Consider the following 19207-nt stretch of genomic DNA (forward strand, 5'->3'; position numbering starts at 1 on the left):
ATTGTGATAAAAATTGGTATATTTTCTTTTGGAAGTTTAATTCCATTTCCAACTCACTTAAATAGGAGGTGAGGTTTTTTTAATGCTCTGTTTCTATACATAGCTCAGCACTGTTTTCTAGCACAGAGCCTGATTTCTAGCACAGTGCAAACACCAAATAATCAGTTGTGCAAAACTGTAAGACCAAGCTCATCCCTTGGAGCCTTTTAGTTTTTTTTTGGTTGGGATTTTCTTTATTATTTCTTTGAGCAGTTTCATTGTTGGTTTGGGGTTTTTTGGTTTTTCAAGGAACAAAAGGAAGGTCTACGTTTCATACTAAGAAACATGAGTATTTCTCTTGATGAACATGGTGGAACAATGCCAGGAGGAGTGACGGTACCAGCATTGAAGGTGGATGGGTAGGGAAGTGTGACCTGTTTGGTGTTTCCCTTGCAGTAGTAGACCACAGTGAAGGAAAGTTGTTTTATTTGTGGAAGGCCAGACTAAAGCCCAAGCCTGCAGCACCCCAGTTAAAGAGAGTAAATGTAAATATGCAGATCTGCTGGCACCCTCCATACACTTGGAAGTATGGATCTGTTGCATCACCTTTCCCAAATATTTTAGAGAGTGAAGGCTGCTATAAGAAGTAAAACCTCAGTTTTTTCCCACAGCACTAGAAATTCAATAGTCTCATGTATTTGCTATGGCTGTTGTGGAGAAGAAAACTCCATGTCATCTTTCACTACAAATACATCTATAATAGATACCTGTTATCTGTTAAGTGTATATGTATATGCACTTAAGATACACTTAAACTTACATATACACACCACATCATACAGGAAACAAATTTCAGGAAGGTTAATAAAATTATATTTTTCATGAACTGTTGGGATTTGGTCTGGCTCCTGCATTCAAGTGTACAGGAAGAGGCCTTTTACATTTCCAAATGTTTTACACTTTCTATTTTTACAGGAGTCAAAATTTATCATACTGCATCAGCAGCGCCCTTGGCAATGTATTGTAACTAATCCTTGTCCCCAAGCATTAATTCATTCATATGTCACACAGTGCTTAGGAGGGCCCATTCTGGGGCAAAGTCTCTGCAGAAGCCCCAAAAAGAGAAGATAAGGAATTTGCTTGGATTCCCCCTCTTTCTCATTTTTCTGTGCATGTGGTTACAGAACAGACCAGAGACTGATACAATGGGTTTGCCTTCTTAAATTACAGCGAATTGAATTTTGTGATTTTAGTCCCAAAGGCTTTTTTGCTGGGATTTGTATTTAAATAGCATCAGACTGGGGCAGCTGTATACCTAGAGTGACAGTGAGACAACAGTAGTGGAAGGAAAGAAGCAGGGTTGCCAAACTTGGGACTGGTCTTGCAGGGGGAGTGAGAAGAAGGGCCAGGATGGCAAACAGAACCAAAGCTCATCAGTGCAGTGAAATGAAAATGTCTTTGTGTGTTTTGATGTGAGAAAAGGACTCCTACCTGAATTATCACAAGTGGATGGTTGTAAATTAAGTGGAGTTTGTAAATGGTGAGTTCAAGGGCTGCCAAAGTGTAATGAAGTTCTGTCTCTTCTTCTAGAGTGGAGGTTGTCACTGTATATTTGAACTGAAGAAATTGTTTTGTTCCTGGTTTCCACGTGAAGAAACCATGTCCCTGTCCTTTGCCTAAGTCAGACTGAGAACAAGAAATAAAAACCTGAACTTCAAGACGTGTCCCAGGCAGCACAGTATGTTCCTGTTCTGCTCGTAGAAATTGTTTTGCCAGACTTGCTCAACTGATACGAAACTAATCTCTTCCTGGAAAGATATTTTATTTGCATATTTTGACAATACTGAAACATAAAAGTCAAATTGCCTATGTTCACCAAAGAGAGAGAGTGAATTAGTGACTGCATTAAGTAAATAATTGAATTAGATTTTTGCATCAAAATGATTGAAAATTATTCAAAGTTTTAAAGGGTTTAAGCTAAGTTCTAGCACTTTCATTACAGAAAGTAAGGCGTTTCCTAATGTATAAGTCATAGCCTTGCTGTTCACTCTCAGCAGTTTTGGGAAGGCTGACACTCACTGGTTTGGTTTTCCTACCTGCAGAATGGACTTGATATTTGTTACACAGTACTACTGTGGAAAGAGACTTTTATGAGGGATTATATTTTCGAGAAATCTTTATAAGGCACTTGAAAGTTGTAAAGTGCTTGATAAGTGCTCTATTTTTTCATTAAAAAATTATACTAATAAAAATATCACATAAAATGTAAGAATTGTCATTTTTCCCTTTCCCCGTGTCTGAAAGCTAAGCTCCCCTCTTCCTCTGGGAGTGCCTGAGGATGTTCATTATCAGATGGTGTTTTGCTGTTAAAAGATTCTTTTCTGCCTGAAATTTCTTATTTTTAGTAGAAATGCAAAATCTAATTAGCCATCATTTGTGGTTTTCAGTGTATGATTTCTTCTCCTAGCATCCTGTCAGTGTGGGTGCACTTAGGACTGTCCTGTATGCTTCAGAACAATTCTGGTGTTTACATGGGAGCTGAAAACAGCTGACATAAATACTGCACATTACATATATTGCATAACATCCTGTAGGAGAAATCAGACCAGGAATCACCAGGAGATGTCCTCAACCCTGCAAAACTGCAGATCTGTTCACTTTGACTAGAAAATGTAGCATATCAAACATGGGCAGAGACATGCTTGTTGGCTTATTTATTTTCTTCCAATTTGTTTTGGGCTCAGTCCTTACGACCTCACTCTGTTTTTGTGTGGGGAATACTTCTCCAAAATAATGACAGTAGAAACTTGGGGCATAAATATTTATATAGCAGAACTGGGCATGTTCCACCTATTAAACTGTGCAAATTTCACTAAAAACCCATTGTATTTTGTGAATGGGGTTAGCGGTCATCTTCTCCATGCCCCCATCCTCCCTGTCTGGAATTGCTACACAAACCTATACATCAGGTTTTGTTTCTGTATGCTTTCTAACTTTGTCCTTCGCAGGGTGATGTAAGCTTAACATAGAAAAAAATCTGACTAGATTGCTAAACCTTTACCCCTGAACAGTCCCCTATGTTTATTTCCTCGTTGTCTCTTATTTGGAATAAAAGTGTTAGCAACATTTCAAAATGCTGCGTGCCACTGCAGGAAGGAGCTGCACAGAAGTGACATAATAACTCAAGAGTCACTGTGACAATTCCATGAGCAGAAAAAATGGATAGATAGGGGTATCTGAAGAGGACATTAATAAGAAGGGACATGGCACTTATCTGTAATACCAGAAAGAGAGGGGAGTTGATGCCAGAGGAAGAGAACTGTTTACAGCTTGAGCACTGGGATATTTTCTGTCATGGTAGTAGGCAGTGTTACCTCATGGTTGCCAAGAGCCTCCTAAACTGCTGGATAAATGAAACTTAAATAATACATAAATGAAGGGAACTGCAAATGGGCAGAGGGAGTACATGGGGCATCTGCAGTTGCAGTAAATAAGATTCCTTGCCTAAGGAATGAATATAAGCCCAGCTCTGTTTCCTGGAGTTCCAGAACAGTTTCCCTGCTGGCAGAATAACCCATAACTATTTACATGGTGGTTTTGTGGTGTCTGTCTTTGAAATATCTGGTCTGGCATCAAATACTGTTGATACCGGCTAGTTGATGGGCAGAGGATAACTGCTGAGGAACATCCTACATGGGAAATTCTGCATGGCACAAAACAGACCCTGGTTCTGTTGTCTACTACATGGCATGTCTTGGGCTGGTACCTACACAGAGTTTTTTTAATAAGGAATATGTGAATGTCATCAGGTTATAAAGTAAAAGTTCAAGAGATTTATTTGCTTGACTGAATGGTCTTCCAGATGTCAGGGTACATGAATAAAGATATGGGAAGAAAGATGTTGGGCTGTGTGAAGGGTGGAAAATTTTGAAGTGGCTGAACAGTGGTCATTATTCAGCATTATTAATTCAATACTTGAAGAGTTTTGGAGGATTTAATGAGCAGCAGTTGTAACCATGTTCCTAAGTGCCTAAGTGAGAGGAGTCATGGTAGGTTAAGAAAAATAATATGGTAAAAGTAATTAAACTAATTTGATTTGTCGCATCTGGACTACAAAAGGCATGGTTTTGGAGGGCTCTTAGAAATAGATGTTGTGTTAATAGAAGATTGAGAAATGACTATTCCCATTTGGAGCATTGACTCATCCCTTCAAAACTTGGTAATTAACTCCCCCAAATAATAGAAAATACTCATTTTCTACAGAGGGCTGTCTAGAAATACTTTTTTATGCTCCAGGGTCCTGCTTGTTCTGTGTAAATGGCTGTTGTGGTATCCTGTTCACTATCCATGTATTGCAGGACAAAGCTGCAGAATGGTATCAGAATTTCTCTGGTTTGGGATATTTTTGTCAGGTTTCAGGACAAAACAATAGAGCTCACAAAGGCACATGCAAAACTAGAGGGTCAGCAAATGTTCACAGTTTCAGGCATCTGTTTTTAGATTGATAGGTTCTTTAAAACTTCACAGATTCAGAATGTTGAACTAACAGGATTTTATCTTCTTCCAGTTTTCTTTTTCTCCTCTTCCTAATTGCCACATGTTTTTAGTCTCTTTTTGCAGCTCTTCTTGCTTCCAGTTTCCCAAAACGGTCTGCTGTTTTGACTTCTTCATTCCTGTGTTTCCACCACCCCAGGCAAAACTCACACAGCCTGCCTTTGCTCCTTAAAGCTGAATGAGAATTTGAGCGTCTGGGTGCACGAGGAGTCAAAATGTGCCCATACTTTAAGCCCAAGAGTTTCTTAAACACTTAAACTCAAGTGTTCGCACGGAGACAGAAGTGTCTGAGTCAGAATGGTTGAGTGTTTGATTTCAACTCCACTGCAATCCAGTCTGGAAATGCAGATAGATAGATAGATAGAGATATATATATGCACTGCAGTTAAGTTCTTCCAGTTCTGTCCACCTTCTCACACACTGCTCTCTGGGTTGCCCTGCTGAGGCCCAGCTCCTCTCTGTTGCTTGCACTGAGGATTTCAGCCATGAGTGCTCAAGCTCTCATCAGGCAAAGCTGGTGTGGGATAGCTGACACCAACTTCTCAGCTTGTAGCAATTCTGCTCCTGCTGGTCCTTTCTCTATCATTTGAACTCTTGGGTCTTCTGGTTTTGACAAACCCAGTGGTTAGTCTTCATGTCAGGGATGACACCAAACAAAAGGTTAAGAGTTAGTATATGAAGGATTTTTTTTTCTAGCGCTTGAGCATGCACAGATAATGTAGCTGTTTTAAGAGAAAAGCAGTAGTACTGTTCTTTCCCTAAAAATTAGACTTGTGTAAAATGTTGATAAACCTTAATGAACAATCATCTTTCACAGTCATCTTTTACAGCGGCCTTTTATAGAGCTTGTGAGTGAATATCTTCACAGTAACACTACTTTGGCTGTTTTTTTCTTTCTTACACTAAATATATATATTTAATTGAAAACAAAAAGAGATTCTCTTAGGTTGAGCTTGTAAGAGTGATTCTCCCTCAGTGGAGTAAATACCTTGCAAGGAATGTCGTCAGTCCTGTCTCTTTCGCATAACTTCATGAGGGCTGTGTAGGCAGGACTCACTGAGGAGGGATGCTGGAAGCAAAGTGTGGGAACTCCAGCTGAGTGATCTGCACTCATATCCTTCTGTCACCTGACTTTCATTTCTTACCTAAAATGGTATTGTTTTAATGGATGAACTAAAAAAAAAACTCTTTCTGGTATTTCTTGTGCAAACCATCATTTTCTGCATTGAGTTCTCTGTTTTCTGCTGAGGAAAGGAAGATCTAGAATTCTGTATAACAAGGGCAAAGATTTCATGGATATCTTTAATATCATTATTAGTGATCTGGACAAAAGGATCAAGTCCACCCTTAGTAAGTTTGCAGATGACACCAAATTGGGAAGTGTTGATCTGCTGGAGAATGGGAAAGCTCTGCAGAGGAATCTGGACAGGCTGGATCAATGGGCTGAGGCCAATTTTGTGAGAGTCAACAAGACCGAGTGCTGGATCCTGCACTTGGGTCACAACATCCCCAGGCAGCACTACAGGCTGGGGAAAGGGCTGGAAAGCTGCCCATCAGAAAAGGATCTGGGGATGCTGATCAACAGCTGCTGAGAAGGCCAGTCGTAGAAATGATGCCTCCTTGCATCTCTTCAAAAGTCAATAAATGCTTTGCAGAGAGCCCTTGGTTTCAAAAGAAAATTACCAAGTAAGGCCAATCCTGGCCTGTGTCAGCAAGAGTGTGGCCAGCAGGGCCAGGGCAGTGATTGTGCCCCTGCACTTGACACTGGTGAGGCCACACCTTGAATCCTGTGTTGAATTTTGTCTTTCTCACTAAAAGAAGGACATTGAGCTGCTGGAGTGTGTCCAGAGAAGGACAGTGGAGCTGGTGAAAGGTGTGGACACAAGTCTTATGAGGAATGGCTGAGAGAAGTAGGGTTCCTCAGGCTGGAGAAAGAGAGGGTCAGGAGAACCTTTTTGCTTTCTACAAATACTGGAAAGGAAGTTGTTGCAAGGTGTGGGTCAGTCTTTTCTCCCAGATAATAAGTGATAGGACAAAAGGAAGTGGCCTCCAGTTACACCAAGGTTGTACCAAGGTAGGTTTAGATTGGATATTAGGAAAAAATTCCTCACCCTGGTTGTCCAATGAAGTAGTTGAGTCTCCATCCCTGAAGATGTTTAGAATTTCAGATGCTTGTAAGTAAGAATCCAGAGCCTAAGAAATATTTGTTGTCTGAAAGTGTCTGTGGCCAAAGAAGCCAACTGAGGTGGTATCTGGTGAACAAGAGTTTAAGTGTGTTGAGGGATGGGCAGGACAAGCACTGCACTTGGGAAATGTTGATGTGTTGTGATGGGAGCCTTGGAATCAACCTGCCAAGTTGGATGAGGGTACTGCTATATTTGTACAGTGCTCTGCACCAACTGTTTATGGCAAGAATATCTATGTAAGACAGTTTGGTGGCAAATTTGAGTGCATTTTGTAGGATTGTGTCATTGGCAAGAGTGTGCATCCCACCATCTGCCATGTAGCTTGTGCCTGCCTGTCCAGCTCGCAGCAGCTGTTGGGTTTGAGGTGCCCAGCACTGTGGCCACCCAGTGGCAATGAGCACTGTTTGGTGCTCTGTGCTTGGTTGGAGAGAACAAAATTATCTAGGCTGAGCTGCTGCTGGTGCAACTACAGGTTGTGGTCAGAGCCCTGATTGCTGGGTTCTCCTCACAGCAACTGTTTCCCACCCCCATCTGACTTCAAAACTGCAGCACAGCCCAGATGGTGCACAGAAGGTACCAACCCAAGGAGCTCAAATGTTGCTGACAACCTCGCTGACATGTCATGCTGATGTCTGTACAGCACTCAGTTTCCTAACAGAGGCCATTTCAGCTGGATTTTTCAGGGCTGTTTGAACTTTGTGATGATACTCTTACTTGGGAATTTTCTTTTGAAACCAAGGGCTCTCTGCAAAGCATTTATTGACTTTTGAAGAGACGCAAGGAGGGAGGTTCTGCCTACGAAAAGGCAAGTGTTGCGTCAGTGGTTCATATAATTGAAATAATTCCTTGCAAGCTGCTCATGATTCATATGAGATAATAAATAACTGAAGAATGATTCTGCCTAACAAAGGAAACAGTTGTTGCAGAGATGCCCTTTTGTTGTCCAGGTTGTGATTAGCTGGTTTCAGAAGGGGAAGTAAAATTTTAGACAAACAAAAGGAAGATAAATACGGACCTCACACAGTTTCCTTTCCTCAGTTTTGGTTTATGCTGAACTATGGGATCAAGGTAACTGCCGAGAGCATTTCTATAGACACTGAAGGTGAGTGATAGAAGTCACAAAGAAGTATAGCCTAAAAACATGGCTAGAATGGGATTTTAAACAGTTTTCGCTTTATGCAAGCACAAAATCCAGTTTGGCTGTATTAATCTTTTCCTCTGACATGATACAGCATCATTCTTACCCTTAAATATAAAGCAAGATGGTTGGATTTTCCAAAAATCTACATTAGCCCAAGTCTGAGCTCACTAAAGTAAATGGGTATTTATGAACAGTGTTGTGTAAGTTCCATGGCTAAGTACATTTAAAAATTGTACACATATTATGCAAAATTATTTTTACTAAGCAACTGCAGTAAATAAAGAGGAGGTTTTGCAGACCGAATTTTTATGTTTCATTGGGAAATTGTAGTTGATTTTTACCAGCTTACTAAGAAATGTCCCAGAATGCTGTTTACACAAATAATCAAAAACCTTCATAAACATCATAGAATAATGTGAAGTCTGTGTCAGCCCATGGTAAATTGCAGAAATATCAGGTAATGTGGTCATTTGGGGAGAAAGTGTAGCCTGACAGAATGAGAGTTGCAAACTTGTATGATAAATATGAGAATTACACAGCCCTCTTCTCATATTTACCATACAAGGGTGATGTTAATACTCACATCACCCCTGCAAGGTAGGATCTATATTATTGCCTTAATCCTGTTGATTTTCTTAGTCACGTGAATGCCACGGGAATGATAAATGTCAAGGCTCTTTTCCTTATATTCAGCAGATCCAGTACCTCATAATTGTGTAATTTGGCCTAAAGCAACCCCTAGGCAGTGCGTGTTCATGGGAGGCATGCAGAGGGGATTGTGGGGATTAATGGCAACAAGGGGAAAGTCACAACCTGTTTTTCCCCCTTCCCCTCTTTCTTTTGTTTCTCCCAGGAGAAAAACCCTACAAATGTACCTGGGAAGGCTGCACCTGGAAGTTTGCTCGATCCGATGAACTGACGAGGCATTACCGCAAGCACACGGGAGTGAAGCCATTCAAGTGTGCAGACTGTGACCGCAGCTTCTCCCGCTCGGATCACTTGGCGCTCCACCGCCGCAGGCACATGCTGGTTTGAGAAATGCTACCTGTTCCAGCTGAGTTTAAGAGCTGGGTCTCTTAACTACCCACAGTGAATTCAGCAGGGCTGAATCCCCCTCTACAGTGTTAACAGGCAGGGCTTTCCCTGATGTCTGTAACGAAAAATAATAACAGAAATTCAAAAAAAGCAGGAAAAGAAGTGCCACTCTTCTCCTCGCCATCTGAAGTTAACTCTGTCTGCCCCTCAGCATGGCTACCCCCTGAAAGTGTCATCACAATCACCTGGGAAATAGCAGCCGAGATGCTACAGGAATGGGCATTATTTTACATGCTGCATCCTTTGACAAAAAATGTTTATAGCTTGTATGTTTTCTCAGCTGCCAGACATTTTGTTCCTGAAAAATCACTGCTGGTTGGAGTATAGATACCATGAACTGATGATGATGATGACGATGATGATAGTGATGATGATGATGATGAGAGAAGACCGCTAGATCTGTATGATGCCATCTTTTCCCCCTGTTTTCAATACCATCTGGCCGGTGTCTGCACCGGAGCCGTGCTACAGACAAGCTGCGTGTGAGTAGGCAAGAGGATTCTGCTGGAGAGGTCCCGCTGCCAGAGCTGGAGGTTTGCTTGATCAGACTTTTGCAATAATGATGGTGGCATTTTAATATCATACCACAACTTGTCATTATGCCCCAGAGGACACCAGCCATTTAACTTTTTTCTTTTATGGTTTTTTTTCCTTCTTTTCTTTCGTCGTCGTCGTTGTTGAAGTCTGTAAAATAAGCAAAGGGCAGCAGCATCTCTGCTGAAATACCATATTAAGTATCTGTATTTTACCATGGAATTATTTAGATCCATTTTCTGATTTGTATAGAAAGAGACCACCTAAAAACAACTACCCTATTCTCAGTGTGTTGTTTTCTTTCATGCAGGTATGCTCTTCCCCACAACCATTATTTGAACCCAAGGAAATAGTCAAATCTTGTACTTGCTGGTACCAAGGTTAGTGGTATAGCCATTCCTGAGATGGAATTGAATGTATCATCAAAACAAAACAGAGAAGAAACGGCTGCATCTCTTGCAGAGAAAAAGCAATAATTAATAAAATGGCTCTTGTGACAATAATTTACTCCACACCAACAGAAGTGGGGGGTATGCAGAAACAGCATGTAAGATTTAAGCATTTAAATTAATCTTTTTGTTGGTTTCACTGACCTGCTAGGCGCCACAATTAAGTACTTTTATTTCCTTTAACATAATGCTTGTGTCTGGAAAGCAGGAAAGATAAAGGAAAGAGTTGATTGTTGAGGAGGTAGTGGATGAACTGTAAGTAGGACAGAGAAATATGCAGTTGTGCTCTGCAAGACATTAGAGTTCTCCCTGGAAGTTAGGGAATAACAAGATTTTGCCAGCTGTCTAGTATGATCTAAATGGACCTCTGTATGGGTACCAGTGGCTGCCTCTGCTTGGATTCTCAATCCAAGCCTTTTCAGATTAAATAAAAGGAAATTCTTGATCATTCCCATACAGCCCTGTAATTGCAAACCAATTTGTATTAATTGAATTATGTAGGAAAGAGAGAAATTCTTAGTCATCAGTTATTCATGCAAACAGAATAGTGTTTTTCTGCTTTCTTTCCTCAGAAGGATCTGCCTATTCAGCTAAATTTGACAAAGGGGAGGCTTGGCAATATTTTCTAAGTGTTGAGATTTTCATAGCTTAGAGATGAAAGATGTAAACATAAAGGTCTTTTGCAATGCATTTAATTATGAATATTTATTCCAGGAATTCCAGATTAAATTTGTGATGCCACTTGTTTGTTTTTAAATGTTTGACCATCTCAGTTAATACCAGATTCCTGAAGGAAATGTACTAATGTTGGGATTCTGGAATCAAGGTAATCTTTAAGAAAAAACAACACAGAGTACCCATACAGATACAAAAACAATTACAGTTAATTGAGGATCAATATGACTGGGATTTATACTTTATAACAGCATTCACAAGATCCAGAGTTTGATTGTCTTTAAATATCCTTAATATTCCCCAGTATGGATAGTTTATCAGCTCTCTGAAAGAGCTTACAAAAAGCTCAGGCTTCCTACTGCCCAGTCATCAGTAGAGAAACTCAACACAAATTATTCACAGCTGTTGTGGGGAAAATGCCTCTGTCAATTCCCATTGACCATGTTGGTGATCTACTTCCACCAAATCTGACGACATTCTAGACTCCATTTCCAAATCAGGGACAGAGCAGGGCTTCTGGATAGACCATGAGGCATTGCAGGGCAGCAGAACTGTGTCTTTACGAGCAGCATTGCTAGTGTTGATTTAAAAAACTGGTTGTCAAAGTATTGTATGTGAGGTGCTTCATGGATTATGTGTGAGGTCTGGATTTTGTGGACTTCAATATCATCCCCTTAAATGCATCTGTCATTGTTGACATTTAGGGAAAGAAGTCAGGTCAGATAGAACTCCATTGATAAAATTCTTGTCTTGCTCAAGAATATTTTTCCAATTACTTGAATAGCAGTAATTCAGTTGAAGAAACAATGGCTACAGAATTCCTTTCAGGATCTGTGGGTGGGGGTTTTTTTCTCTCATAGAAAATTATTTTGCTTGAGCAGAAGCTCCTGCTGGGCATTCTGTTAGCATACAGGAGGATGTGATGTTACTCTCAAACATCAGTTGCAGGGTGCAACTGGGAGAGATCAGTGCTCCTTTTTGGGCTTCCCCTGTTGTCAGTGAAGACAGAGAAAAACTACAAGAGAGCTGGAGAGGCCTTTAATTTTAGTGTTCAGCTTTGAAATGCCCTGTGGAAGAGCATGTGTATAACAGACCCTGGAGAGACTCATCTCCCAAGGCCGAGGTTGGTTTGTGTGAATCCCTGGCTTTTCAGCTGGTTGCCTATTACAATAGGAATTGGAAACACTGCAACAGAAAGAGGGTCTGGTTTTATTCAAAGAACCCCAAAATGATAGAGGGCTAAAGCAGCAGTAATGCTGAGGGACACAGACACAGAGTGGGGCAATGGTAGGAGAATGAAGCCAAAAGGTAAAGGAGCATGTGCTACATTTTGTTATTTCCCAGGCAGGAAGTACATCCTCAGCCTTTCAGCACATGTGCAAGGGCCTCTCATGCTGCTGTTACCTGTAGATTAATTGCACAACCAGCAGTAGTCCACCACTGGGTTTCAGATACACAGTATGGTTCTTGATAAGGTTCTCATTCATACCAGCACCTGCAGGCTTTGATTCCAGTTACTCCATGGAGTTGTTTTCTGGATTTTGCCCCCTTAGAAGTATTTCAAGAGAAGTTACTCAGGAGGATGGGGGTGTTTGAATGTAGAGCTGATGTCCTCCAAATCCTCAGTGTGTCTTTGCCTTTATTGGCTCTGGTTCAGGCCTACCAAGTTTCTGTGCTTGTGCAAAGACCATGGGCAATTGCTCTGGGGTAGTTTCCTCAAAAGTCCTGGTACCCACCACAGGACTGTGACATTTCATGGCTGTGGCAAAGGCTTACATCATGTGTAGCATGCAGAAATACCAGAACTCATCCTGACACGATCCACTAGGACCATCTTAATTGAGCAGTTGGGATACACAAACATACAGTGTTCAATTCCTTCAGAAAGACAAGAGATTTCAGTCCACCATGCCATCACATTGCATGTTACAGCTTGCAAGGGAAATTATGCCATGAAGTGTCAGATTTCATGTATTTTCAAAAGTTCTAAATGGATTTATCAGGAGCCAGCATTTTAGGAAAAAGTAATGAGCAAACAGCTTTGATACTAAACTTTTAAAAATTTTAATTGTGTCATTATTTTTTGAGCACCCCTTATATTCAGCACTGTAAAATTGGCTCATTGCAACAGCAGTTTTTACTTGGGGATGAAGATGCAGTATTCCTTATTCTCATGCTTGCATAATTAATTAAATAGATTTAGACTGACTTGTATATATGATTATTTGCTGGAGTAATGTATAACAAAATTAACAGTGTTGAAAATTACATCAGTGATGTTGATGTTCGGGTAAACTTGCAGTGCAGAGCATGGACAAATAGCTGGACAGCCTTTCTCCCCTTTAATAATGAGAATAGCAGTGATCATAAGCCTCTTTTTCCATTAGCCACATTGAAAATGTATTCTAGTTGCCATTTATAAATTTAAATTCTGGTAATAAATGCTGTTTAATGTAAAAAAAAAAAATCTCTTTCCCCTTTATTGAAGGTGGATACTTCAAAATCAGAGTAGGTGTGACTGACAATATCCCACTTACTCTTTAGCTTGAATTTGAGTTTGGAAAGGTCATGGTGTGAAACTGTGTCTTCCACAGCAGTCGAGTCTTAAGATCGTTCAGTAAATCCATGCTACTCCCACATGCTCATGCTTACATTCATGCATATGATCCCCAGAACTTCCAAGTGTCTCTACCCATGTGCAGGTAATACAAGTTTATTTAAAATTAAAATTTAGGAAAAAAACCAAAACAAAACAGAACAGAAAAGGAAGAATTTTAAGTAAACACTGTTACAGAAAATACTACCTTAAGTAACCAGCTCATGTTATTGTGTTATGCCTTTCCCTGTGATACGTGACTAGAGAATTGCACAAAGAAATTGTTGTATTTTCAGTTTTGCTATAGTGTAGCAGTTGCTATGTAATGTATGCTTATGAAGTAATGCCCACTGGAACATTGAAAAGGCTTATATTCTCCTCAATAAATCAGGTTTTGGCATAAAAATGTAACTGTAAGGATACTGCATCTTTAGAAATCAAAGTAACTTGAAAGTATTTTATTATACTTGTAACAGTTAAAATATTCTGTAATACATGTGATAATGGAAAAGAATTTTCAAACTCAAGTTTTACGTGGGGTGTTAAATAGCTGAAATGAAATACATTTTTAAACAATCCTTACCTCCAGTTTTCATCGGAAGACTGTTAGGATAATGCCTTGCAAAGCTAAAACACAAGACTCAAGAAGTAAATTGTTCTGTTTTATCAGAGTGTATTTTCTCTGCAAAATGGAGTGGCCACTTCTTTGCTGTTTTGCAGATGGTGTGTGATATAGCAAAGTTATACTGAGTCCTTCCGTGTCAATAAGTCAATGCTCAATGTCTTTGACTGAATAAAGGAAAAAAACACTTAAACAAAATGAAAACCATATGAAAGGTTTGTCGGTTTGTGATTTCTTTTTTCCTTCTGGCATTTTACAATGAACTGCAGATACAGGAATGGCAAACACTCATATGATTTTATTTCTTCTTGTATTTCCCCAACTGCAGTGCGTCCTGATTAAAGGTTGCAGAGCTGAAATAGGCAGCTGCTTTTTGCTGATTCCAGGGGAGTTTAGTCTTCTAGGTGCAGTAACATGTCAAGAATATCCATTGTAGCAGGACAGTTCTGACATTTAAAATACTCATACACTTCAGTGAGATAGCCTGAAATCTATTTTAGAGGTGAAACAGAAACTGAAAGTGCCTGTAATTAGAACTGATGGGATGTTCCTATACTTTTACACAGCAATAACTTAATGGGATTCTGTTAACAGTAAGGTGAGAATGAAATTTTACTTGGAGAACAATAATGCAGCACAGAAACAAACACAAAGTGCCATTTGTATGTTCACATGTTGAGATACTGTGTTAGAGGTTTTAGTTATTTTCTCAGATAACATCTGTCATATATTTGTAAGAAAATAAATCTTAGTTTACAAATGACTCGTAGCTATACCGATTCTCAGTAGGTGTGATTGGAAGTTGTTGTCAGAGCAGTGTTTTAGGGGATTTCTTCCCAATTTATGTTGGATATGCCCATGTATCCAGGGTATTCTCTAGTGAAGTTATCCAAAACCAGCAATAAGCCCAATGGAGCTTTTTTTTTTAGGGAATATGAAAGAACAGGGATTCTCTTGAAAAATCCTCTGCATTGAACTCTGGAAACACAAGAGTTCACCTTATGTCTCCTTTCTCTTCATCATGTAATGCTCATAGTATTTAATATCATCTTGGTTGACTTCATGAGTGGACAAAATATATCACTTCGCTTTCTTTTGGGGACAAATGAGTGAAAAATTAGGGACTGTCTGTCTAGAGACTATTTGAATAGCAAACAAGAAGTCGATATTTCTAAAATGAAGTATGGAAATTTTTATATTGAGTGGCCTAAACATTTGCATCCGTAGACTAATTGATCTTACCAGAAAATGGCCAGCTGTGACTCTTGCACTCTTATTTTTTTCTCAGTTTTTTTGTAAATATTAACTACTGCTAATGGATTCTTAAAATAGCAGTGTAATGCCAGCCCTCATGCTTCTTCTATTTTTAAAAATTAATTTATTGGAAATCAAAATGTAACTGGTTGTCCTGATGCCTTTGCCCAGGAAGATTGCTTTCCATCCTCTGAATTTGTACCTGTCATTTATCCAGGCATAATTTTGTATTTGAGAAATCCTGCATTTTGTTTAGACTTCTGCTGCCATCAGTGGGTACTGCTGGAGTCTCACTGAGGCTCATACACAGATGAACGTGCAGGTCTAAAACCAATCCCCCACCCAAAAAGAAGGTGCACATGGACACACATGTAACAATTAGGTATTCATGCACAAATTAATTACATGACAAGGTTGCTCATTCAGTAACAAATTTAAATGTTAACCACTAGCAGAAATAATCCCATCAGAACATGCTTATACTTATTCTGTTGTCCTGAGCTTATCTCCAGATATTAAGCCCATAAAAGAATACAACTCATGCTGGGGATTTCAGGGGAACATCAGGGAATGTGTTGTCAGAAGGAGAAAGGAATCTACTTTCTTACCCAGTACCTGAGCCCTTCTTGGAGAGGAGTGTTCTGTTCTTTGTTCTGGAGCAACAGCAACTACAAGAGGGCACCCTTAGAAAGCTGCCATCTTGGAAGGCTTGGCTGATTCCACCCTGCATGTGTTAGTTCTTCGGTAGGAAAGGGCGCCCTATCTTCACCATCCCAAAATGAGACAGGTTTTTTTCCCCTTCATTCTAAAAAGCAAACTCTGAGTAAGGGTTCTTCTTTCTTTGGTTTGTTTTTTTAGTCTGTTTTGTTTTGATTTTACTTTTTTGGGGCTTTTTTATTTTATTTGGGTTTGGGGTTTTTTGGGTTTTGTTTGGTTTTTGGGTTTTTTTGTTGGTTTTTTTTGGGTTGTTTTTTTTTTTTTTTTTGCTTTGCAAGCATTATTTTATAGCAGCTCTTGTTCCCTGACTTTGAATTATGAAATAATTACCCTTGTGCTAACTTTTACATTATTCAATACAGAGTTTTTCAGTCCTCCAGAGAAACAAAACTGGGCATATGAATTTTAGCTATTACAAAAACAAGAATACAAAAAATTACTTGAGATCCTATTGTCCATATAAATGAACTGCAACATCTTTCCCAATTCAGAGTCAGAAGTTTCAGTGAGCCAAGGTGCTCTCAGAAGCAAAGGAAGAGGTGGTTCACACATTGGCTCACCAAACCTTGCTCTGTGCTGTGACCTCAGCATATAAAAACATGAATTCAGTGTCTGATACGGGACCACAGGCGATGGCTTTGATTGATTGTCATAAGCATCAACCATGAAATACACAAATAGGTTCAGATACCACTTTTCTCCCTCTCCCTGCCTTTCTAGGTATAAAAGAGCTTTGGAAAGACAGCTTGAGCCAAATCTTCATGGCTGAACCAATACTTACCACGATTCAGAGCCGTTGTTGTCATTTCTGGTTTCAGACTTTTTCACTGCCACATTCCCATGTTAAAAAAACCCGCATGGTTTATTTCTCTTCTGATTGTCCTATACATGGCTTCCTTGGTAATGTAAGTTCTTCACTGAACACCTACACAATATGCTCTCTTGACCTTCTGTCTGTCCTTACAAAGTTGTATTTCCCATTTGCACATTTGTAGAATATACACAGAGATAGTAATGAATTACTTAAGTTTCATGTACCATCAGCCTTAAGACCTTCAACCCACACACAGGCACATGCATTTCATACACACATCAAGGGAAAGAGAGATTTGGACACTGCTATCAACATGTGGGGTCAAAAATACCATTAAATCAGAAAGTTCTTTCAGCTGTGTTCAGGAAAAAACAATACTGAAAAATATCATTCTTGGCCAAGTTACTTATGGACGAAGCAAATTCCCCCATGGTGTTATTTGAATGAAAACCTAAGGATGGGATTGTATTTGGCCCCAAATTGTTCCTTCTAATTAGGTCATTACTGTTGTATGCACCAATGAGCGTTTATTTGATCCTCCTGTGTAAAAATACAAAAACATCCCGTAGTTTACCAAGCGATTCATTTGGGACTGAAAGCTTCACAGCAATGGAATTAGTGTGTACAGCACCTCAGTCTTTTTCCTAGATAAGATGGAAAAGGGAGGGCCATTATCAGTAACCCCATAGAGATAGTAGTGTCAATAGAGCTCCTACATTTAAAAGGAATAAAAATACCAGTGCTAGCAGGCAAACATATTAGTTTTTTAGACTTTCTTTTGCCTTCTTTTCAAAAGCTTTTAAATACAAAAATTACTTTTCTTCAAAACTTAAAGTAAACTTCTGAAGATCTAATTTCCCAATAGTTTCCTCTGCATTTATATACTATGTAGTGTTTAGGCAATGCCTATGTTATAAGTTTATTAATATTATGTAAGTGTTGTTCTTGTATTTATGTATAGTGTATGTATTGTAAATATACTCAGAGCTTTTTTTCCTCTTACTGTAAAAAGGTGATTTTTGCCCTATGATAATGTAAAGGGAGTCCCCTAATGAAATTCTGTCAGAGGATGATTATTCCACTCTATTCTCAAAGATTTAAATGAACAAGTGTTATCGTTTTAAATGGTGTCTCAGACATATTTTGTTGGTGCATTGCTTTTCTGTATTCAACTTTCCTATGAATTGAGCTGTGAATTGAAATAGAGTTTAAACCTTTAAATGTATGCATTTGTACAATTATCTGAATGGAGGCATGAAGGTTAAATAAAGCATTTTGTATGGAACAAACCCCTGATTATTACTGTGGATGACTCAAAGCTTCTGGAATACCTAGATACTAACTTTTTAAAATTAAATCTTTGTTTTCTATAAACATATAGTGATTTTTTAATGGAATGATTGCTTAAGAAATGGATTTTACTTGTGTTTCTGATTTTTTAAAAGCCACCATAGAGAGTAGACATTCTTTCTCCTTTCACAGAATTTGTGCATCTGTGGCAAAGCTGGAACAAATAAAATAGCACTCAGCAGTATAAACAAAAATGCCCTGGGATGATATAAAAATATTTTGCATTACTATATAATCTGAATACCCCAAGTACTTTGAAAGGGGAGCTCTTTACTTCTGGCCCTCTCCTTTCCCTGTTTGTGGGGAGGCTGGTGCAGTTGAAGTGCAGCATGTGTAAGGTACTGGTGCAGCCAGGAGAGGGTTTGTCCACTGTGTGCCCCTGAAGTGAAGGAACAGCTGCTGGAGAAGGGCAGTGCCACACTGGAAATGGCAAGCTTATACCTGGTTGAAGAGAGTTGGTATTTGCAATTGCTCCTAGGGACACTCTGAGGTCTGTGGGCTTGTCCCTTGTGTCTGGCCCTTCCATAAAAAAGCTTCCTTTATGTTTGAGCCAGCCTAGGGCAACTGGATGTAAAGTCAGAGGCTTGGAGCCGCACAGGACCCTTATTGGTGAAATTTCTCCTTAAAATTAATTTTCCCCTTCCCCTGAATTCCCATCAGCTTACTTTTAACCAATATGATCATTTATCTACTAAAAGCCACAGTGTTACATGGTTACAGGCAGAGAAACAAGTAAATAAAGTGATTTGGAGACCTTTGAGCCTTATGAAAAGATGTTTCTCAACCAAGTCTGTCCTATGACAGATCTTCCATCTCTCAAACCAACGATGAATTTAAAAATCAGATAGTTGCATTGACCCTTCCAAAGCACTTCTGCTTTCCACACAATAAGTTGTTTGTTCTTCCTCAGTGTCCTGTGTGTGTTTAATTTCATTTTTTTCTCCCAAGAGTGACATAAGTATAAAATGCATCACTGCCTGTTTAGTCTGACCTCCTCAGTGAACGCCCACACCGTCCTCTGCCCTGACCCATGCTCTGTTCCTGAAAAGTTATTTCTTCCACTTGCACAAACAACTGCTCAATTGTCCTGTAATCCCTCCCCCTTTTTTTCCCCTTTGTTATTGAACAGTCCACTTGGAATGAAAAGTTGGCACGTTGTGTTAAGTACGTCGCACGGGGCACGTCTGGCTCTCCGTGAGCATGACAAGGAGTGGCCGCTGGTAACCACCTTCAACTTTGCA

General features: G+C 39.5%; 1 protein-coding gene across 5 annotated transcripts in view; it reads left to right on the top strand.

The window, feature by feature from the left end:
* KLF12 (KLF transcription factor 12) overlaps window positions 1–17994 on the top strand; it is a 234253-nt gene extending 216259 nt beyond the window's left edge. For all 5 annotated transcript variants that reach the window (XM_077173609.1, XM_077173611.1, XM_077173613.1 and 2 more), the window contains one exon: window positions 8714–17994. In XM_077173609.1, the coding sequence (XP_077029724.1) occupies window positions 8714–8895 (182 nt within the window). In that variant the 3' untranslated portion in view covers window positions 8896–17994. The remainder of the gene's footprint in view (window positions 1–8713) is intronic.
* The last annotated feature ends 1213 nt before the right edge of the window (window positions 17995–19207 follow it).

The sequence above is a fragment of the Agelaius phoeniceus genome, chromosome 2, assembly GCF_051311805.1.
Source record: "Agelaius phoeniceus isolate bAgePho1 chromosome 2, bAgePho1.hap1, whole genome shotgun sequence".
NCBI lineage: Eukaryota > Metazoa > Chordata > Aves > Passeriformes > Icteridae > Agelaius > Agelaius phoeniceus.